General features: G+C 41.2%; 1 protein-coding gene across 3 annotated transcripts in view; it reads left to right on the top strand.

Annotated features, from left to right (window-relative positions):
• STK39 (serine/threonine kinase 39) overlaps positions 1–24160 on the top strand; it is a 317667-nt gene that overhangs the window by 95661 nt on the left and 197846 nt on the right. Inside the window, exons 2-5 of one of the 3 annotated variants that reach the window (XM_019522751.1) lie at positions 813–925; positions 12290–12398; positions 13888–14029; positions 17283–17338. In XM_019522751.1, coding sequence (XP_019378296.1) covers positions 911–925; positions 12290–12398; positions 13888–14029; positions 17283–17338 — 322 coding nt within the window. In that variant the 5' untranslated portion in view covers positions 813–910. Of the gene's footprint in view, positions 1–812; positions 926–12289; positions 12399–13887; positions 14030–17282; positions 17339–24160 lie in introns of those variants that run through there. The other 2 variants (XM_019522752.1, XM_019522750.1) reach the window with 2 other exon arrangements.

Genomic DNA, 24160 nt, shown 5'->3' with positions numbered 1-24160 from the left:
CGTATAGACTTATCTGGAGGAAGCTGTGGGAGCTGCTCTCTACCATACTGCCTAGTTGCCACGTGTGCATGTGCATGCATACATGCATGTCGTGCCCCCTGTGTCCCACTTCCTCCAGCCTGAAGAAGCCCCTTGCAGCCTGGAACTCTGCTGGCCTGAAAAGGGAAAGCCAGTTTCCTGGGTTTTTCTCCTTTAAATCTGTAATTTTCTCCTTTAGAGTAGGAAATCCATGTTTTTCCATGGCAAATGGAAAACCCGGTTCCCTGGTTATCAGCAATTTCCTTAGCGACTGGGTAGCACTAAATCTTATGCCTAATAATTCTCAACAGTAGCATAACAATGGGTGCGCAAACCAGACACAAGGTGCAGGTGCTCCCTAAAGGGGGCCCAGAATGGAGCCGGGGGCTCTTACCTTCCTGTTCCGCCCTCCCCCCAGCCGCTTGCCTCTTTCCTCCTTTCCACACCCCACACAAACCTTCCCTTCCTTGTCTCTGGCTCAGGCAGTGGGGAGAGCACAGAAGTGGCAGCATTATGTAGTGTGGGAGGAGCAGCCAGAGGTTCGCTACTGCTGGGGCAGATGTTACCTCCCTTTTGTTGCCAAAAAACAGCCACCACTGCTCTGTCCTCCTCACTGCTGGAGCTGAAGTTGGAGCTGGAACAAGAAAGGTAGGGCATAGGGGGGCAGTACTGCCTTGGGCACACTTCAGTGAGGCCCCTGTCTCTTAAATTGACAAAGTTTAGGGGCGTCTGTTAGTAAATGTGCATTCCAATTGTTCTAGCTCTCTCTCTCTTTTTTTCTTTTTCTTCCCCAGGGAGTGGAGCTACAGCAGTAGTCCAGGCAGCGCTATGCAAACCCAGAGAAGAACGTGTAGCAATAAAGCGAATCAACTTAGAAAAATGCCAAACCAGTATGGATGAATTACTTGTAAGTAAATCCGAATGGGAAAACAATTAGGTTTTTTTTCCCTTGAGCTGAGATTTTAAGCAGAAAATTGGGTTAAAGGACTTTAAAAGAACATGGATGTTTTACTACACTAAGAAATGTATCCAAATTATCCAGTGCCCCTACCTCTCCAATGCGGTAGGTATGATGGTGCATGAGTACACAGAGCAGGCAGTGGAAGACCAATTTCTTAGGACTCTGTGTTTGGGTAGGGGAGAGGGAGAAGTTAGAAGATGTAGGAAGAACTGCTCTACCCAACATTAAGCTTGCTGTTTTTTGGAGACTGTTGTCAGAAGAGTGTGGTATTTGAAGTACCTTTTAAAAAAAATCTGCAGAGTGGAAACTTACAATTTTAGGGGACACTGTTGAGTCAAACTTATAAATGGCAGACATGGGTAGCTTTTAAAAATACCTTGGAAAATACAGAAATGGCCAGATTGTTTAGAGTTACTACACAGATGAATGTTTCTTCCGTATCCCAGGAACTCTCTCAGACACAGAATGGGTTTGTGCCACCTCTGTGTATCAAATTTAGAGTAGTAAGAGTTTACCAAGCTAATGCACTGGTCATGGCAGTCAAGTCAGCAAGTCACTCAGAACTTTTTTTACAAGCAGGCTTTTTAATAGTACCTCTTTTATTGAGGTGCTTAGTAAGATAAATTGCCTTATTATGTTGGCAGCGTAACAGTAATTAAAGGACGTGAAACCTCTCCAAAAGGGACAGCACTTCTTGCTGCTTTGCAGGTTACTGTTGCCAAGAAGGTAAAAGCTTTTCCCCTCCCTCACCAGTGCAAAAATTCCTGTTGCTGAGCAAATTGATTATCTCCCGTGTGGAAGTGCCAAGGCAAAAGGTTTCATGAATATTGTTACCGAAAGTTTACCCTCTGTCTAGTTTCTTTTACATGGGCTGTCCTGTAGGTCCTGGATTCTCCACTGTAAATGCTCTTTCTCCCGTTTTAATGGCTGTTGCATTTGATTTATAGAGTGGGTATTCCAGACAAGGAACTGTTTTGAATCAATTGTAGCAGGGGAATTTGTCTCTTGGAAAACTTGATTTAAATGCAGTCTCATAGATCAGGAATGTCTAACCTCTGACTGGTGGGGGTCCTAATCCACCAAACAGCAGGCGCCCTCCAGTACTATGCCAGTGCCCCATGCTGCCCTGCATGGACTCCCTGGATCCCCCCAAATCACCTGGCTTTGGACTTCCTCAGACTTACCAGAGTGGGATCAAGCATTGGAAGCCAGCAAAGGAAGGGGGAGCCCAGACACTCCAGCTGCAGGAACTCTTGGATCAGTGAGAGTAGGGATGCCCTGACTGGGAGCCCAGGGGCTGCATGTTAATCCACTGGGGGCCACATGCAGTCCTCAGACTACCAGTTGGGTAGCCCTTTCTTAGATGATAGGGGCCTTGAAGTGAAACTGAGAGGAAGAAAAATGGACTGTATTGTGAAAAACTAGGTGGTAGCTTACCACACCATCTGATACCTCATTCCAAAATAAAGTTTCTATTAAAGCCAAACTGTATTATTTTGAAATAACAACAGTCTCTCCCTTAGACTGAGGTCAGAGACCATTCAGAGTACATAATAATAGTAATAAGTTAAAAAAAAAGATTAGTTGTCATTGCCCTCCCCTAACCTTGGCTTATATGTTCATAAAAGACAATTTTTTGCAGGAGTTTTGAGAGATTCACTAAACTATCACTGTTAAGATTTCTTGTCTGTCTGCCAAAAGAGGCAACTTTGCTGTATCCTCTGCCTTCCTCAGACCCTGGATATTACTGGCAATGCCATCATTTTAATACATTAAGTTCCAGTTATTATGCTGTTTGTGCATTGTTCTTGAAAAAAAATCTTCCTGCTACTTTGTTTTAATTGAAATAGAAAGTCTTTCCCTCCCAATGCCTGTCACTACTTGGCTTTTATTCATTGCCCTCCTGTGTTGATTTTTCTGACTGAGTACATATTTACATTCTTTTTTGAGTCTGTAGTCAAACACATGAAGAGCCAGAGGACCTTGATGATTTATGTTTACTCTCCCTCTACTTACGTTTCATTGTTGCAAAATAGAGATGGTCTACTGCAGTCATGCATACAAAGAAACATAATTTTATCCTTAAAATATTTTATGTAACCTATGCAATCACCATTTACCTGTAACTGTAGCATTTACAATACATTTTCCAAAAAGTCTGAAAGCTATCTGTTTGGACACTTGATTTTTTTGTAGTGAAGCCTTTTGATAATGGTATACAGCATCTGAGGGGAAGATTTTTCCAAAGATAATGAAAGATGCTATAGGAGAGCAATTTTTCTGCTGGGTAGCTCACAAGAAATAAATACTTCTGCTTTATAGTGTATCCTTTCTTTGTAATAGTACATTATACTTGAAAACAAACAATTTTGTACTTTTTGTCCATTTGCTTTTTATTTTTTTTTTTAAAAAGCAGCCTGATTTTACAAACTACAAATACAGATCTTCACCAACATTGTCTACTGCTGTTTGTCTTGAATACAGCTTTTAACTAATAAACATCAGTATGAGAAGTTCATCCTCATAATCAGCACAGACTCAATAAGGGGATCAGTTTCCATAGGTGCATTAAGTGGCCAACACTGAACTTGGATGGAAAAAAAAATTGTTTGCGTGTGAGATGGGGGAATGATTAGCTGATTCTGAAATATTACTTGCAGCAGTTAAGTTGACTGATTTATAGAGTACACACAGAAGTAAGATCTACAGTGCTGGACTGTGGGTAGGTGTTCTAGGTAATTGGCCCCTGTAAAATCTTTTTTAAAAATATGGTCAAATGGCTTAAAATGACTTCCAAGCTGACTCTGGTACAATAAGCTAGTGATTCCCAAAGGGTGGGTTGTGTCACAATAGTGTCATTAAATTATTTCTGAAAGAGAAAATAAATGCACTCTTACCCTGCACATGTCCCAGCTACTCTTACAGTTGATCCTCTGACTGCTGCCGTGGCTGTCCCCTTCCACCCCCATCAATCCACTGTGCTGAGGGTGGGCGGGCAGGCTGACGCACAGATGGAGCTGGCTTTGCAGCCCAACTTGTCCCCTCCACTCCTCCCACACTCCTGGGGCCAGGTTGCTTCAAATCTATAGTCTGTGACAGGGAGCCTCCTAGGGACGGTTAGAGCCGGACTCTGCAGCTTGGGCCAGATCTGCCCTGTTTCTAGAACCTTTGGCTCTAGCATATGGTCATGGGGCTTCGGCAGCATTTGGCAGTAGGGAGTGCCTTCTGCAGGCATTCTCCATGTGGCATTGGGGAGATGAGCTGCAGCGGTGACAGGGTTTTTGTGTCCACCCACCTACCAGGCTCCAACCTAGGGTGGACTCTAGCCCTCAGTTGGAAAAGGTTGCCTACACCTATGTTAGGGGAGTCATCTTCACCTGGGTCAGCTGGAGCCTTATAAGCTGCTGCTGCCCTAGAGGTGGAAGCCAGAGAGTGCTGGCCTTTTGGTTATCTGAATTATTATTTTAACTTGGTCCATTTTTAAGTGCAATAGCTGGTCCTTTCAATTAGCCTGCCTATGCTTTAGGGAAGGAATTCCTAGGTCTGGGTAATGGGTTTATAGCAGAACTGTGGCATTTTTAAATATGATCATTAGTTCCCCCCACAATAGGATCACCCCTTGTCTTTATACCTTTGCTATCAGGAACTAAAGGTCTGTCTGTATTACTGAAAATTACAAGACTGGTTGTTCAAAAAAGGCCTAAAAAGAACTTCTTTTAACCCAGTAACATCTTCACAAATAGTTCACTGATACAGTTTAGTGAAAGAGAACTGTTGAAAGAAAAGACAAGTGAAGAAGACAACCTACTTCTTACCCCCCCACCAGTTATAGGTACTCTAGAAGAAGGAAATTTTTAATATAGATTTACCAAATTCATAACTATCCCTTACTCTTGATTATACTTTGAGTGGGAGGGAGTTTTACTTCACTGCCTGGCTCAGTCCTCCCAGGAGACAGGACGGGGTTATGTGAATCAGCTGTACAGTGGGGAAAAATGAAGTCAACAAGGATGCCTCAGATAATAAAAACCCCAAGGTGTCTCTCATATCTTCAGTTGTTACTATGCTGCTTAAAGAAAATGAAGAAAGAAATGTTTTATTTCTCAATGTATTAACAGTACTCAGAAAATTAATCTGTGGTTTTAAAATCACACCTAGAAGCACAGGTTATTTTATTAAACAATAATAAAATTGACGAAGACATTTCAAAGAATGGGTCTAATAAAAACAACCAAAAAAACTAAACCAAACTCTGAATAGTAAGGATTTTATCAGTTCTTGAAAACTGATACAGTTGATGAACTGACAGTCAGTTCCTGACGAACAAAAAGTTCCTTCCCAATTTTGATTTAGCTTAGTTCCATTAGAAACAGAAACAAAAAATTAAGAGAGCAAAATTATTTTATTATTTATTTTTTATCCACTCGAGAGAGAATCTTTTTAGTGTGAAACAGAAAATACTATGATTTTTAATCAAAAGACATTTTTCTTAAGCTATTGGAAAACAGTTTATGTATCAAGGCTATAATCAATAAGAATATCAGCTAGATATCCCACTGAGAGTTAGTTTTAGGAGCCTATATGTTAGGTATCTGGTGACAAAAGGGGCAGTCAACTGTCTTCTTAGCAGGATGGAAATAAAAGATGGTCTCCCTCTGCAAAGTAGGGAATACGATAAGCATTTGAAGAACTCGGTTCCTACCAATGATTATCTTAATCTTGTATTTGTGGACTCAAGATTGACTAGATTCTAAGGAGAAGCAAATTGTTTGATCTTTGGGTGAGATTGATGTGGAACATAGCTGGATTGACAAACAACTTGATCCATGGTGGACAAGCTTTATTAATGATTTTGCTATTGTGATTTTACAAGAGATGTATGGAAAGGTGGTGTGCATTCCTGGACTTGTTTCATTTTTATAAAAATGCCTGGAAGGGTCTAACTAAAGGGTGATGGCAGGGAGACCTGGTTACTCTCATTTCAATTAGGAGTCTGACTGAGGGATTAGAAATTGAATTGGAGTCTAAATATCTACTAGCAGTTTTATTAAACTTCATGGTATCACTCCTTTAACTCTTTTAATTTCTTACTAATGTTTACTTCCCACCATTTACATCAAGAACGGTTGCAGTCTTGAAATGTGAATTGTTACATAATACCCTGGATTTGATCCCAGATAAATAGGCAGAGTTGGAAATAATAAATAGCAGGTGATTTTAATGCTAGATTTGGTTGCACTGATATCTGTGATGATGAAAATGAAATATGGGGAATTCCCTCAGCGACTTTGTGATAAGACATTTAAATTAAGAAAATTTTGAAATCGATTGCAGAAGAGAATTTTAGAATGCTTTATGGACTAACTGGAAAGGATATACTTGGGGCATTCATGTTTGTTAGAACTAACGAAGAAAGCTAATAGACCATATACTAATAGAACCACATATGTGGCATAATTAGAAATAATTTGTAATTCTGCAGTGCATAGAGTGTGACCACTTCCCCATGTCTCTAAAAATTTCATTAGAATTTCGTGTGGAGTCTTTTTCATCTACTGTGCAACTAGCTCCCCTTCCCCAAGTAAAATTGGTTAATAAAATGAAAATTAAATGGAATGAAGAGTTAAGAGAGAAATGTGTTGCTCTAGCTAAAGGGAGACAAGGTTCTTTGCATGAATCTGATATCTTTTATTAGACCAACTTAAATAGTTGGAAAATAATTATTATTAAGCAAGCTTTCGGGTTCAAAAACCCTTCATCAGGTTCAAAAACCTCACAAGAAAATCACTCTCTCTCCAGTCTCTCAGTCCTGATCCTCAAAGGAAACTTACAAAACACTTCCCAGAGACAAGCCTATGAACTCCACTTCATCTAACTCCTGGATACTAAAAATCATGGATTAAATATAGACATTGGATTTATCACACACTATAACCTGTCTGACATCTGACTCCCGAGGTATCTCTCCACTATTCATTCCCCTTCTCTCTCTCTCTCTCTCCCCCGTGCCCCACCCCGCCCAGCCTGTCTCTCACCCATTGACTCCTCAATCTACATCTTCACTGACTACCTGTGTTGTATACAGACCAGCCCAGCCGCTTGCTGCTTTACTTTTCATTCTATCCAGGAAGAACACACACCAACTGCTTAAACTTCCTTAGCCTGATGAAGGGTTTTTGAACCCGAAAGCTTGCTTAATAATAATTATTTTCCAACTATTTAAGTTGGTCTAATAAAAGATATTAGATTCACGCAAAGAACCTTGTCTGCCTATGTGCTTAGACCAACACGGCTACAACCTACACCCCTGCTCTAGCTAAAGATACTTTCTCAGGCCCCTCACCTTGAATACTCAAAGAAAAAGACTCCCAAGGAGCAGCTACTTAATGGTTGTCCAGCTGCTGGAAGATGATTTTACAAAGACGTATCTTTGTAAGGATTAGGTGTCAGTGGCATAAACAATGATTAGGACTGCTGTAAAGCTAAGGACCGTGATGCAGAAGCCATGGAGGAATAGAAGTCTATAAATGATTGTGCCAGCTTCCAAACAAATCAAGAAGATTAAAAGAAATTTTAAAAAAATCTAATGGAAGAAACAGTATCATAGGATGATGTGGAAGGAACTGGTAGCTGCAGGCCTATAAAAATAATTAATGCTTTTGGCAGATTATAGCCAAAGAGACTAACATTTTTAGCTGAATCCCTGATGCACATATTCCTGAAGAAACACAAGTTTTGTTTAATCTACTCGTACCTGGTAAGGAAAATAATAGCTGCTTGCTGAAGGACACTTTAGCTGTTAAATCACAGGTAGACCATTACCTCACCTCTGAATCTCAGGTAAGATCATATCTATCTCTGCTGAGCAGTGAGAAGGCTGCTGACCTTGATTTTTCTTCCCCCAGTAATCTTGGGGTATCCAATTTTGACAAAAGCATTTAACATAATTATTTTAGAGGCATTTATCCTAAGTATTAGAATGAAAATAATACTAGTCCCAATCTTAAAAAATGGTGATAAGAGAGATCTTGCAGCGTTTTGTCCTATTAACCTTACGTCTATTCTAGCCAAAATATTTGGGAGACATTTAGTCTTATCTATAACTGTGGATTTCTGAAAATAAAGTTCTAGGAAAAGAGCAAGCTGATTTTGGAGAAGGCTATTCTTTTGTAGACCACTCAGTTGCATTATTTGATATCCAAATATGTAAAAAGACCAAACCTTTTACATGTAGCCTTCATTGTTCTAAAGGGAACTTTTGACTCCATTAGACCAATTAAAAATTATGGATGAAATTGGCAGAGACATCAATGGATAAATTCTGCTACAGTTAATCATTGCTTCTTATTCAAATAAGAATATAAGAATTGCCTTTTACTGGGCAAGATCATAGGTCCATCTTGCCTGGTATCCTGTGTTGCACAGTGGCAGAACCTGGATACTGAAATGGAGAACAAACTGGGTATGACCAGGGTTTTTTCTACTGTTTTTTCTCTTATTTTCAACCTCCAGCACTTAAAGTCTAGGAAGTTCTGATTCAGAAGCTGTATCCCTAACTCCTATGCTCAATAGCTACTGATGCCCCTTTCCTTCAAGAATTTGTCCAGTCCCTTTTTTAATCTGGTTAAGTTGTCAGTTTCCACAACTTCTTGCAGCAATGAGCTTTAATTGCACACTGTGCAAAAGAGGATTTCTTTTTGCTAATTTTAAACTTAGTACTTACTAGTTTGTTTGTGACCCCCTCATTCTTGAATTGAGAGAGTAAATAAATCCCTATTTATCTCTCTACCATTTAGATTTTGTAAATCCTTGTCTTGTCCCTCCTCAAGTCTCTTCTAAACTGAATAGGCCTACCCTCTTTAATCTCTCCTCATATTGAAGCCTCTCCATACCAGTAATAATTCTTGTTGCCCTTCTCTGGGTGTTCTCTAGTTCTTCTGTGTCCTTTTTGAGGTGTGGGGACCAGAAATGGGCACAGTATTCATGGTGAGGTTGCACCATGATTTTGTAAAGGGGTGTGACGATACTTTCTGGTTTGTTTACAATTGCCTTAATAATCCCTAACATTTTTTGCCTTTTTGATGGCTGCTGAGCACTGAGCTGATGTTTTCACAATGACTCCCAGATCTCATTCCTGTTTGGTAACAGCTGATGTGATATAGGTGTAGCTTGGGTTATTTTTGTCCATGTGCATCACTTTTCTTTACATTGAATTGCATCTGCCATTTAGTTGCCCATTTGCGCAATTGTGCCTGACCCTCTGTAGTTCCTCACAGACTGCCATGGTCTTTACCACTTTGAATAATTTTGTGTGGTCAGCAAATTTGGCCACCCCACTCTCACCACCTTTTCCAGATAATTTATAAATACATTAAACAACATTGGTCCCAACACAAATCCTTGGGGGATTCTGTTGCCTGTTTACTTCTTTCCATTCTGAAAACTGACTATTTATACTCTTGCTTTCTATCTTAGAGCCACTTTCTAATCTACAAGTGGATGTTCCCTGTAATCCCATGACTACTTGACTTTAAGAGCCTCTGGTGGGGGGACCTTGTCAAAGGCTTTTAGGAAGTCCAAGTATGCTATGTCAACTGGATTGCCCCAATCCACCTGCTTACTGACACCCTCTAAAAACTCTAGTAGGTTGGCGAGGCATGATTTCCCTTTGACAGAGCTGTGTTGATTTGTCCCCAGTAAGTTATGTTAATCTACATACTGAACGTTTTTTTTTAAAATTGTTTATACTAGTTTTCCAGGAAGAGAAGTTAAGCTCACTGGCCTAGAGTTTCCTATTGTCCCTCTAGAGCCTTTTTAAAATATGGGAGTCTTATTGGCAACCCTCCAGTCCTCAGGTACCAAGCTTGTTTTTAGCAATAGGTTGCATACTACAGTTAGGAGTTCATCAGTTTTCAATCTGAGCTCCTTCAGGACTTACAGCATCTACAGTGCTTTATGGGATCCAGGGTGCCTGTCCAGTAGTTTTCCAACTAAGACATGGGTATGAAAAGTATATTTGCTTCATCTGCTACTTTTTAATCTATTCCTGAATGATATAAAACCTGTGCCAATAGGGAATCAATTCTGTGTACCCATGACATTGAATAATCTTGTCCCTGTTGTGCTTTATGCAGGTGACATGCTATTAATGTTACAATTCCAGATAGGTCTTCAAGAGTTATAAGATGCTTTTCAGAGACAGTGGACGTATCTACATGTTCATTAATGTGCCATAATTACGTTACATTAAGTTTAGTACCTGTAATGTACTAACTTAATGAGCTGTAATCAGTGCTACTGTGCATTAGTGCAAACAAACAGTATTTTGTGATGTTTATGTGTAGTAGACTAAATCTACTGCACATTAGTGCATTAGCATGGGTTTTGCTTGCTGTACTAATGCGCAGTAGAATTAGCCTACTGTGCTCAAAGCATCTCATGTAGATGTGCCCACTGTGTCTCAAAGCTTGGATCAACACTGCTACCTCCAAGGTACTGGTCTTTGGGAATCAAAGGAGGAAAATGGCATGGGTTTTGTAGAGAAATAAATTGGAGCTGGTGTCCTCACTTAAATACCTTGGAATCTATTTCAATAAAAATCTGAGCTACAGTAAAAATACTGAAAATCTAAGTGTCAAAACAAACCAAACCTTGGGTGGAGATTCATTCTTTTACAACAGGGCAAGCAAAAGAATGGTACTGGCAGCACTGAAGTAGTCCATTTTATTGCATGGAGCAGAACTGAGGGATGTTCACCCCATGGTTCATTCAAAATAGAAAAAAAAAATACTTTTTAAGGTGGCTTTTATCTCTACCAAATTCTGAGACTTGGGGGGTGCTTATGCAATCTGAAATAGGGCTGCTTAATGTGAGCACTTTAACTAAATTATTAGATAAAAATTAGAGCTTGTTTCCCTTTTTAAATACCCTATGGAGTGCATTTTAGAAGCCTTTCTTTTAAAGTCTTTCTGATTATTGTAACTTGGGCAGTAATTCTCAACCAGGTGGCTGTGGGGTGCCATACAATATTAACACTGTCAGGTGTACAAACACCTATACATAATTCACAAGGTAAGACCAGAGATTTCAAGTAGGAACTAGTGTCAAAAATATTTTGACCTATTGTGGTTTTTCTTATTCTTTGCAACAGAAGAATTGCTGTATTTTCTGTAGTAATGAAAAAAGTGAAAGCTAAGAGATGGCATTTTCTGAGGGGTGACCCGAGTCTGTAAAGGTTGAGAACCACTTGTTTAGAACCTTTGCTTAATAACTTGCTAGAAAAAAACCTATTCTGTTGTAAATCTCACCCTTATCTTGACCTACAGTTAAATGTGATAGGAATAACTAACAGGAATAAATGATCAAAGCAGTTTTCTCTTTCTCCTTTTACAAGAAGCCGACTAAAGCAGCTGCTGTAAGGTAGATACTTTGCTTCTTTCCCATTTTGAAGGACATGGGTAAATTCAATATGTACATCTTGAACAAACAAACAATGAAATGTTCTAATATGCAAAGTAAAGAGTTAAGCTTTTGATAGATATATAAATAGATATAAGTCTTTTTTTTTTTTCATTCCTCCACAAGTCTACTAGTGACTGGCTGAGGATGGTATGGCTTGGTTAGTGCATTACAGGACTATAGTGGTTAGTCCTGTGGTGTAGTCATTTCCGGCAGCATACTGCTCCACTCAGGACCTTCATGTTTTTTTGTTCCTGTACCTGTGAGCATGCTCCTTCCTCTTGTGCTTTGTTCCACTTAATTTTGAACTCCACATGTCTTCTCCCTGTCCATCTGTCCTTGTTACTCTGCCTGTCCATCCAAAGAATAATCAATGTTGGTGTTTCTTTGCATGTGTTGCCTAGGTATTTCCAGCTGTAAAGTGCTTTTGAAGAAAAGCCAGGGGTGGTATTGGTTTATTCCATGACAACATTTGTTCTTTAACTCCACCAATTTCCATGCTGTGTCATGCTTTTCTCATCCTTCCTCTCCTCCAACCTTTGGTACTTGAAGACTCTTGATTATTACTCCTCTGAACTGATGGCTTTCATTCTTCCTTGTTCTCAGAAGAATACTGATAGAATTATGCTTCTGTCTTTCCAGTGAGATTCGTTAATATTTCCCATACTAATATATTTTGTCTTGTACTGTATGTGTATACACCTATAAACAGCTCTAGTATGCTGTTTCCTATGCATCCTTAACATATTGTTCTGATATCTCACTTTTAAAAATAACAAATGAATGAAGCATGTAACAAAACAGAATTGTTTTGTAAGACTACTATGCAATGTGTGTTCATATTCCTTACAGAAAGAAATTCAAGCGATGAGTCAATGCAGTCATCCCAATGTAGTAACCTATTATACATCTTTTGTGGTGAAGGATGAACTTTGGCTAGTTATGAAGTTATTGAGTGGAGGTAAGTTGCTGATTGCCCTTCAGCAGAGCCGACCCGAGTAGGGTGTGGGCTCCGGGGCAAATCAACCCCCATTCTGATCCCATGGGCCTGAAGAAGTTTCTGCTGTAGTGGTGACAGTGTCAGCACCAGTGTGGGAGAGGGAGTAACGAGCAGCTGAATGCAGAGCTACTGCTCTGTGTCACTGCTCCACCCAGCTCTGCAGGGCCTGCCAAAATGCGGGGCCCTGGGCAGTTGCCCCAACTCTTTCCCCCTACCCCCAGGGTCAGCCCTTCCCTTCAGTTTGTTTCTTAAAACTGTGTACAGTCTCATTTTTTTTTTTTTTTGTTGTACATCCTTTTTTAAATAATTTATTAAAAAAGGATGCAAACTTCTGAAATGGAACAAAAAGGATGTGCTCTGAAACCTACAGGCTTAGCTGAATGACAGTCGGGATGTTTCATGTAGCCTTTTTTATTTTAAGACATGGGCATCAGCAAGACATACAGAGAGGTTTGTACTGGTGTCAGGCTCTAATCAGTTCTGCTGGACTTTGTTTTTTCTTAAGCACCATTTACTAAAATAAGAAGAGTAGATGACCCACTGTAGTTTCACTGAGTTCCTCCCATCCTTTTACCTAAGGAAGAGGGGCTAGTACCATTTCCTGCTTATTAGTCCTGTAATAGGAGCTGTCCATGTCTGTCTAGTCCTTTTCTGGACAGTTGGGCAGGAGGAAAGGTAAATGTTGTGTATGTTAGTAGTTGGGGGAAATCAATTTGGTCATTTCATTTTATTTTTCTTGTTAGTCTCTATCATCAGTTTCTGATCGGCAGCCGATTCCTATTACATTGTCATAATCTGAAAATAAATGTTAAGAGGTCTCTTAAAACAGAGACGACTAGAGAGATGCAGTGTTGCTTTATATACCCAAATTGGAAACTAGCAGTCTGTAACTCAGCTCATCAAGTACTAGGAAATGCTTGGCTAAAAAAAAAATGTTACTATTCAGAAATATGAGAAATTAATAATAAATGAATAAAGACCCTCCCCATGCAGGATACCTTATACATCAAGCTCCATGTTATTATAATAGAGTGTTCTTTTTATTTTTGTGGCACAGCTTCTGTAACTGGACCTGTACAAGAATGCTGTGTGTCTTGCATAGGATTTATGCAAAGGGTTGGGGCTCTGAATTGTAAATGTATGTTCTAGTCTAGCTTGTAAAGTGCTTGTACTTTTAAGTTGGAGTGCTCTTGAAACATAACACTGGTAGATCAAGAAGCTGTGTTTACAAGTAGAATATTGAGTGTTTATAATACTTTTGATCAGTGTATTACCATGTTTCTTTTCTATTTAGAACAAGTTAACCATACACCATTATAACAGATGGTTAGCTCTGATGGTCCTTAGACATGTGAAGATGTGTATGTATCTGAGAATTCATGTGGTAAGGTTGCTCCAAATTAAACAGTTTTATTTTTTTTCTCCTGGAAACCTGAATTTGTCAATTTAGGTTCGATGCTGGATATAATAAAGCATATTGTCAACAGAGGAGAACACCAGAATGGTGTACTTGAAGAACCAATAATAGCAACAATTCTTAAAGAAGTTTTGGAAGGTTTAGATTATCTACACAGGAATGGTCAAATTCACAGGTAGGAGCACATGTACAGTGGGCTGTATTTTAAGATTGCATTTAGAACCTTCTATGTTTGACTGGTCAACCAGTCGGCTGGCTAAATTAATTTATTTTCATGGTTTTAATAAGTATATGAAATGGTTTAGTAATTACTGATTGCAAGCAAACTAAAGTTGGGGTGTGTGCTCATTACAACTCTCCCCTGCTTCCGGCCTGGAGGTGATGAGCCTGGCGCAGCTGTTTGTAGCCAGCCCAGTGCTGAGCCCACGTATTATTTGTGTGTACTGTCATTGTCTGCATTACTTGCATCTTTGCTTAGATCAAATTAGCTGGTGGGCCACAGAGCTTCTCATGGGTCAGACAGCTTACCCTTGAATCCAACCTGTACGGCTTTTCTCTGCAGTTGTTACTGCTATTGTTGTGGCAGTGGCTGCTGGAGCTGCAGTGCCAGCACCCAGGTGGGGAATGCTTCACAGTTGCCAGCAGTGACTTGGAACAGCTATTACATTCTGGTCACATTCAACCCTGGGTTCTGGCTATGCTGATGATACAGCTCTAGCAGCTGTGAAGACAGGGCTTCAGTGGTGGCAGCAGCAAGTCCTGGTTGCTGGTGCCCACAGTAAAAGCCCTGCAGGCTAGGTGATCCACTTTTGTAGGTCATATCTTGCCCATGGGCTGTATTTTTAACACCCCTTGCTTAAATTAAGGGTATGTCTGCAGTGCAGTAAACAAGTCCAAACTGCTTCATGTTGCTGTGGCTGTATTGCTACTGGTATTGAAGCTAGCTAGTTTAAAACTAAAACTAGATTGGATGTCTGCAGTGCAGTTCAGTGGAGAGTATATGGCATGCCCAGGATGGCTGTACCCCTTACTCCCAGTCTCCCTCCCCCAGGGTGGACAGACTGCATGATGGGAGCAGTAGTCAGAGACTTTAGGTCCCCCAAGAAGGTAAGAATTGTACCCCTCCACCTCTTTGCTCAGAGGCACATTCCCTTTCCTTTTCCCATACTCCCCACCTGCCAGTGCTGTTCTCCCAACTGGCCCTGAGGGTAACAGGAATTCTAGAAGTGCTCCAGCTGGGCTGGCAGGGGCTGGGCTCAGCCCAGACAAGTGGCAGGTAGGTGGGTACACTCTCCTTGCCTACTCCTGGGCTGGTGGGAAACACCCAGGATGGGGGGAAGGCAGGGAGGAGGATCCTACCCACTTCTTTGCCGATGTTCTGGGCTGAGCCCAGGCTGGAGCAGGACAAGAGGTCCCCTTGTTCCTAGGATAGCAGGGACAGCAGCAGTGGCAGGTAGGGAGGGAGGAAAAGGGATGTGTTCCTGAGTGTGTGGGGAGAGATTTATACCTTCTTTGGGGATTTAAAGTCCCTGGCTGCTGCTCCTGCTGCATGGTCAGAAAGGGGGATTCAGGCACACCACTGCACCCCCTCTGGATCTGCCCTTGAGTGTATCTATACCTTTACACTTTAATTTGATAAGAATTATCTGTTGTTTGTATGGAGTTTCAGTGCAGTAAGGTCCTGAATGGGATAACCAATATAAATGCAACACAGCCAATAAAAAGAAAGTAAATATGTATTCCATTGTGACAATTAGTTAGTGCTTACAGCAGTCCTAAAATCTTTTACTTGATGATTGTGAATTGAAGAGCCCATGCATGTTGCTGATGTCTCCTAGTAATTGCCTGTTGCAGCCTTGCCCTTCTATATCTCCATTCTCTTCTCCCATGGCCTTCCATGGTAAAGATAGCTCATGACTTTTCCATGCTGTCAGGGTATAACTACTTCCATGATGCTCCATTTCTTTCGGTGGGTTGGAGTCTTTGTCAGAAGCACTAGACTGCAATCTTGCTAATATTTTTTTGTTAAGGTAAAGCTGGCTATACAGAAAGATGATTATAAATGTCCCAGAATGGGTACTGCTCAGGCTGGATGCAGTAAATGGTTGTTTGTCCTGTGTAGCATGTGCGGTGTTCACATGATTTTTAACAAACTAACCACCTCTCAGGCAAACTGGGGAATATTTTCTTCTTTCTTCAAAAGGGATGGATGAGAAAGTAGAAGTTGGGTTTCCTGACTTGACTTCCAGTCTTGAATTTCAAGAAATTTGCCATAATTTGTAGCCTTCATTAAGCACCTTTTAAGGCTGAGGGAAGTTTGCTGTGTCTCATGTGTCTTGTTAAGAAGAAAGAGGTTTTCTCCAACTCTACAGGGACTGAAGAAATTTGGAAAAGGTCTTATTGTAAGATTGAGTTGAGAAATGCAAGCTTTCTATGTTTTTTTTCTTCAAATGCTTTATAAAGGAACGCTGATTAGAGATACTACTTCCAAAATGGCTTGTTTTCTTCTTTCCACAACCACCTGCTTCCTTGCCAGAAAATGTCATTGAGTAAAGTGTTTTCAGTGGTAACAATTGTTAATTCTTCTCAGTAAATCCTAGGAAGATTGGCTCATTCAAATTAATGTTTACAGTATGCATGTTGAACTTCCTTCCAAATGGGAATATAAATTTCTATTTTCAAAGAGGGTCCTAATCCCATGAAGACTTAGACATATGCTTATCTTGAAGCAGTAAATAATCACATTATGTATGTAGCCAAATTCATTGAATTTTAAAGCTAAGCATGTATTTGTTTTTGCAGGATTGAGTTCCTAAGGTTTTGTTTATTAAAAGAAAACAAAAAACAATGCAGCGCACTATAAAACAAAACAAAAAGCAAACAAAAAACCCAGACAATATTAGTAGTTTTTGTTCTTTAATCTGTGGTGAATTTATTTCTTGTACAAACTGATCAAAAGGAGCATTTTAGAGGTAAATAATGGAAGCACCTTCCCCCTTCTCCTTTAAAAAAAAAAAAAAAAAAAAATACTGTTTTCATCAGTTTTTAGGATAGAAACGATTAGGGCCAACCTCTCAGCCATTATAAGCTGGCCAACTCCCTTTATCAATGGAGTTCTGCTCTTTTACATCAAAAATGATTTTATCTTAAGTTCCCATCAGTGTCCTTTGAATTCTGCTTTTTACTCAGTATTACATGCCAATTAAATTCTGTCACTTCATTTCTCTCTCCCCTTAATGTTAAATATCAATGGCTTTTCTTTACTTGCTTCTTTATGGTGATGGATCATAAACCAAACATGTTTTGAGTGGCTCTGAAGCTTATCAATTTTAAAATGGCCATCTTGTGATGATCTTGGAATAAATTTCATAGCCTGTGATTATAATTCTTCTACATAAGGTCTAACCAAACTTATTTGTACATTCTAGGGATTTGAAAGCTGGTAATATCCTTTTGGGTGAAGATGGCTCAGTACAAATAGCAGGTAATGAAGCTGATCAAAATGTAATGGTTAGTCAAGGAAAAACAGGAAATTGGCTCATCAGGATTAAAGGACACATCTGGGTACATGTGGCATATGTGCTATTTTATAAGATTCTTCAAATTATCTTTTTATATGGCTAATTTCATAAAACGGGTGTTAGTTGAGAAATGTAGCGCAGTAGCCACGTTTCACATTATAGGCTGTTCAGAGCATGTGAGAGACAAAGTTTTACCACCAGTGTCAGAAAACTTATTTCTACTCAACTGTTTCTTGTGACTCTACACATCGGGGAAGAACCTCTTGCCCAGAGGTCTACCAATTCACATTCACATTTGTCCAGCGCGTTATTTCAGGAAGTATCCTTTTCAGTAATTTTAATGAATCATGGTGACTGAAGAACAGCACTACAATACATACTGCCATTTATAGTGATTGGCTCCAGCACTCTTTACTATTGTACAAATGCTTGGAAAAAATGCTTTGATTTTGAATGCTGGCATGTTGTAGTAATACAATGGTCAAAATTTCTTGTAGTATCTTGACTTTTGCTTTTCTTATAATTAACCTACATTTTATCATAGTTATACCAAACCGCTTGGTGTAAATCTCATGACCATTGAATATGTACGTGCCTTTTGAACTGCTTTTTTATAATAAGCCTAAATAGGCACTGAAACTGGATATCTCACCTACAGCTTCTGTTTTTTTAAAAGCAAAATGCTTATCAGAAGAGAGTATTAGTCTTTGTTTTTCAAAGCAGAAAAAAATCTTAGGTTTAGTTCAAAATATTATATGTACAGTTTTTGAACTGCAGTTAACAATGATTGCTTTTTCAATTAATGCTGAACTGAAATACAGAAGAGTTGTAGAGCATACTTATAGCTGTATCTAAAATTACCAAAATGTTTGGACTTAAACAGTTTAGTATTTGAGATACTCTAGCTTTCCAAATTCTCCAAAATCTAACCATACAATGATTACATTAGATTTTTTTAAGTCTTAATTGATTTGAACTTTAGGATCATCTGGTTCATATGAAATCCCTCTAGTTTCTAGTCTTTTTATGACCAATATAGGGTTTCTGGCCAAGTTGGCCTTGTGTCTTTTTGGATATTATCTTGCATCTTCTTTTTCTAGCTTTACCCCTTTGATTTGATCTTGATCTTATTCTTTATCCTTGCCCTACTAAGCATTGCTCTCCATGAGTAAACCCTTTTATTGTGCTGTAAAAATGTCCAGTTAATGAGGATTAAGTGTCACAGTTCGATGTGCAGACAGCAGTTTGTCTTTGTGGTACATTTTTTGTCTAGAAGGCTATTCCAGTTCTTACCCTGGGAAGGAGAGTTGGATCAGAACTCTGTTAGCAGTTTTGAAATGTGATTGCTATAAAGCCAGTAATAGCTAAAAGTAAATTTACAGACCAGAAGTGTCTAAGATGTTGTGTCCTCTTGCATCTTGATCTTTCTTTAAGAAGCTTATTCTAATCCAGGCGTGGGCTGTAGTTTCAACTGGAGGACTGCTTAATGAATTTTGGTTAGCTATCGAGGGCTGCATGGGTAGCCCCACCCCTTGACAGTTGTATCGCCTCCTGGTCACCATCTTGGGACCAGAAGTCCCGCCCCTAACCCCTGACTTAGGCCACTGGAAGTCTCTCCCCTTGCCCCCCAGAAATACTCCTTTTGGGAGGGTGGGGGGGGGGTTGCCATCGTAGAACCAGAAAGAAACAAAAATCGCTGAAGTAAAACACCAACTATAACATTTTAGTTTTATTACCAAAAATATTTTTGTCATGACTTATGTTTGCATACTGTATATAGAGGTGATTGCATAATAACTCAAAAATAAAGTCTTAGACTTGTATATTGTGGGGGGAGGTGTGCTTGGGGTGTGTGTTTGTGTGTATGGGGGAGGTGGTGAGGTAGGGGGGTTTGAGGAGGTGTGGCTGTGTGTGTGTGGGTGCAATGGTATTTTTTGGGGGGTTTGTACATGTGAGGGGTTGTGGGGGACAGGGTGTGGGTGTGTAGCATTTGTGGGGTGTGTGGGGGGTGGGAACTCTTCCCGTGGCATGCAACAGGCCCCCACAGACAGGAGCAGAAGAGGCAGGCAGAGCTGCTCAGGCCCCTGGTGCCCAGTGCAGGTGCTGCAGCCTAGCAGCTTGTGGCTCTGGCCAGCACTGAGCATTGCAGCAAGAAGCACAGCTTGGCCAGTCAGCCTCTATCTCTGGGGCTTCCCACCACACACATGCAGCTCCTGCACTTGCACACCACGGGGGAAAGTCCCATGCAAGAGCAGTCTGCTTTTCCCACCCCCTGCTGTGCAGGTCCTCAAACACCGTGGGGAAGCATGAAATGGGGCTTTATTGGGTGGAGTCCCGGGACCTGTGCAGCAGGAGCCAGGGAAGGGAGTTGGCTCCCACTTCCCCTGGTGGCGCACAAGTGTGGGGGCTGTACGTGCAGGGCAGGAAGCTCTGGCGGTAGAGATGGGCTGGCTGAGCTGTGCTCCTTGTGGCGATTTACAGCTCCTGCACCTGCATGGGAACCCTAAGCCTGCTGCTGGTGCTGCTATTAGTAGTGTAATAATAGGCTGTTAACTAATATTGGCCTTATATGTGTTGACTACTTGGAAGACAAGTTTTGTCTAGACTTGGAAGGGTGTTAGTTCTCAACCCATGAGTTGTGACCCAAAATGGGTTGCAAGAGTTCAGAGGATTACAAGCCATGTGTTGAGAAATGCTGATCCCAGGAAAGCGCTGAGACTGTGGCAGGGCAGAGGGGTGGTGGGAAGGTGCCTGCCCCTTCCAGTGGGGGAACAGGGTGGAAGAGAGCTGTGAGGCTGCACTGGTTGCTTGTAGGGTGGCAGGGCAGAAGGGGCTGTGACCAGGTTGCCTGGAATGGTGCAGCAGCCGCAGCACAGGGCAAGGGTTGCCACAGGCCTCACCTCCTCCCTTCAGCTTGTGCTGGGGCTGGATGCACTCCGCTGCTGCCTGCATGAGCCCAAACTACTGCAGCCACTGTGCTCTGGCCCAAGCAGGGGCCAAAGGGGGGCAGCTGGGGGGCCTCTGGCAGGGCTGTGGGCTGGAAGTGAGGTACACTGTCAGGGCTGTGGGGGCAGGGGCTGTGGGTTGGAAGTGAGACACCAGCATGACCTGGCAGGGGGAGCCTGGGGACTCTGGGTTGTGCACCAGCAGGGCCAGGGGGTTGTGGGTGGGGACAGGCCATGAACCTTTGCAGATGGGTCCCTGTAGAAAAAAGGTTGAGAACTACTGGTCTAGGGGTTCAGTCTACCAGGTTCCTCAAAAAACCCCCAGAACTATACTAAGTAGTACCAGTCACAGATCTAGAGGATTCTGGACAAAATCACCTTGGGGAAAATAAAGGGAACTATATAACTTTGTGTGTGGTGTTGAATTTTCTTTTTAATGTTCACAAACTCCTTTTTTCACTTGTGGGGAATAAAAATCTTTAGACATTGCATTGGTAACTGAATGTTTCTAAAATCATTGCAGTTCCACATCTTATTTAATACTAATAAGGTTGTAAAGTTTGGTGACCTGTGCAAGAGAGAGAATTGATACTTCATCGATGTTTCAGCCTTCTAAACTTAAATTGCCTAGAGAAAATATAAAAATACCATGAAAAGCATAAAAGAACAGAATTCCAAGTTGAGGTAAGGAGCACATACTAATAAGTAATCCTTCCTTGTTATTCTAGTTGGAGAGTAGGGAAAATATGTGGTTTATTATACAGAATTTTTAGTCTGTATAAGAAGTGATAATTTTATTGCAAGGTATGAAAGAAAGATCATGCAACTTTTAGGAATCTAGGAATACTTTCACCTTCTGTGGAACTAAGAATGCAAATTTCCTCAAACTGCTCTTTCCTTGTTCATTGGTGTGGCTGTGAATATTTAACTAACCTCTTCAAGTGCCTTTTGAGGCCTCTTCTGAAACGGTTTATAATAGAAATGTTTTAGCTCATATTATTCAGTTAGATTTAAACTTGGCCTGAAAAAGTAGGTGGGTCATGCAAAGTATACACAAGATTTTAGTGCTTTTCTTTCAAATGTGAAAGTGTAATAATAATTTTAATACTGGGAGGTTGCACCCAAAACCATGGGATTTAGAGTTCAAGGTAGCATGACTCTGGCAGTGCACCTTTGGTTGTCTGCCACTTTAAGGGTAGTGTCAGGCAGCTACCTAGGTACCTGATGGTGGCAGCCATTTTGACAACCTGGTATATAAAATCTGCAGTGTGCTGCTGCCAGCCCAGGCAGAAACATTGCCTGGCTGAGCTGCATGGGACGTCTAGTAGGTAGGAACTGGAGGCTCTTGGTTCTGGGCACAACCTAAAACTGGACCCTGCCAGGGATGGGTGGTTTGGTGGGGCTTCTGGTGCCACGGGAGCCCTCAGGTAATGCCAGGCCAGTTACCACCCTGGTGAAAGGCGGGCTGGGGTGCCTTAACCCCTAGCCCCCACAATTCGGTGGGTTTGAGAGCCAGGCATGGCTACAGCCACTTGAGCCCTATGGGGTGGAAGACCCCAGGAGAGGAGTGGGGCCAGGCACAGCTGCGGCCATCTGAGCCTTTAGGGGAGGAAGACCCCAGAGGCCCCTGGTGGGGGAGATAGTTGTGTGGCCCTGGAGAGAGAGGGCAGTTGTGAAGGCCCTGAGAGGGCAGGGATGTAGATGGCCCTGCACAGGGTAGGGTTGAATGGGAGTAGGCCTGAAGGGCTGTGCGTGAGGGGGGCTGAATAGGGAGTAGGCCAGAAGGGCAGTCCTAGGAGCACATTGAGTAGAGCTGAAGTGGGAGTAAGCCTGAAGGGCAGTGCAAGGGCCAGCCCTGTGAGTAGCTGATCATGATGATAAGACCCCAGAGTGTGGTGTGGTGTAGAGGTCTTAGAGTGGGCGCAGTAGGAACCCCAGGAGTGGGGAGGAGGCCGAGGTACATCTTCGGATGCCTGAGGCCATAGTTGGGCCAGAGGCTGAGTGGGGAGGGCTCAGCGAGAGAGTTAGGGGTGAGTCCTGACCCTGGTAAGTCCTCTACAGCAAGGAGGCCATATGTGTGTCAAAAGAAAGAGCAAAAGGGTGAGCACAATGACCTGCTGCTCCAGGGAGGGAGTGAGAGTCCCTGTGAGACCCTGGAGCACCAGTTGTGGGGTAGGTTATAATTACATCATGTGGATGCCATCTACGAGGCACAGGCTGCGGTGTAGGGAAGGGTTGAAGCTGCAGATAATGCCCCCTGGCATCGAGGCAGGAAATGGGCAGTCTCCCACATTATACTACCAGTTTATGGGAACAGCAAAGTCGTGGCAGGCGAGACTGGGTGGACTGCCCCATAGAGACAGGTGGTTGGGCCAGCATGAGACTTGGCTCTGAGCATGCCCCCTGTCACAGTAACATCTACTATGTTCATTGTCATTTTTCCTTAAGGTAATTCCAAGGCTGGGGAAAAAAAATCATCTCAAAAGGTATAATGCCCGGGTAACATAGAACTGAGCATTTCCTCCTGAATTGAGACTGGCAGTGGTTCGCATCACATCACATAATCACTGTGCTGTTTTTGGAATAACTTTCAGGATTAGAGTGAGATTGCATGTAGGTAACTAATTTAGCAGTAGATCATCTTTTCTGCTACAATGTGTGTGTTTGAATGTTTGTTTGTTTATTTTACATTCTCATAGTCAGAAATTAGGTGGGCACAGAAGACCTTAAGTCTCATTGACTTGGTCCATACACCATACTCAGGGCTTACTGGAAGTTATCAAGGGGTTCTATGTTGCTCCAGAAAATGGTCTTTTTGAGTAACCTTTATTTCATGTAAAAGTTTATTACTAGTGTGTTCTCTCACTGTATGTAGAAGGTGATCTCAAACTCATTATTTTTCCATTCATAAAATTCTTAAGAAGATCCACTGAATACCACAGTTAACAGGTCTCCCTTGGCAGCTGTAGTGCGCAGCACAGCTATTACTGCATAGCATTATTTGTCATCAACTTCAGTTTCACCTTTTTCTCTTTGTGTAAACTTTTGTTCAAGTGCTTTAGAATTGTCACTTTTCTGTGTTTAAAAGAACAGGTCTAGGCTAGGCCAAGGGGAAATCAGATGTCTCTTGAGTAAGCAACCTGTATTTGAGGGATCTACATGGGCTAGAGAGAAGAACAAACCTTCTTTTTACTGAGTAACTGTCATGACCTCCTGTTCTTTGTTTATCTACTAGATAAGATTTGTCAAAAAATATTCTGCTAATGTAACATGCACTTGGAAGTCCTTCATATCTGTTAGAACAAGAAATTCTTACCTATGGGGCAGCACATGCATGGGTATTATGAAGCTTGTTGTTTTGCAGTTTTTCTTCTTGCATTTGTCATCATGGGTAAAAATAAATAATAAAACAACATAGGTTAATAAAGACACACACATATTTATGTGTAAATAAAAATCTATAAAAAAAAATGAAATATTCCTGTAGTGAATGAAACAAGTGAGCTTTGGAGAAATAAGAGCTAGACCCAGGTTTCATCTGCATTGCTCATTTCATTCAAAGAAAACTTAAGCAATTTTTAATGCATCATTATTTTGTTATGTATTGTATTCAAGTAATAGTAAAAATAGTGCATTCAAATAATAGTAAAAATTTAATTACCATCTCCTAATTTTAATTCTGCTGCTATCTACAGAATTGGCTTATTGATGATATAGTTGTTCTTTTTTCTGTTACCAATTTACTGCCGTTAGCCATTTTACAACATCAGCAAGTAATACAGCAGTGACTCCTGCACTTTTAGCATTATATGAAACAAAACAAGGTGCTTCCTGTCAGAG

The sequence above is a fragment of the Gavialis gangeticus genome, unplaced genomic scaffold (assembly GCF_001723915.1).
Source record: "Gavialis gangeticus isolate Ggan-Ray unplaced genomic scaffold, GavGan_comp1, whole genome shotgun sequence".
NCBI classification, from domain to species: Eukaryota; Metazoa; Chordata; order Crocodylia; family Gavialidae; genus Gavialis; species Gavialis gangeticus.
This window is presented reverse-complemented; position numbering and strand designations above follow the sequence as displayed.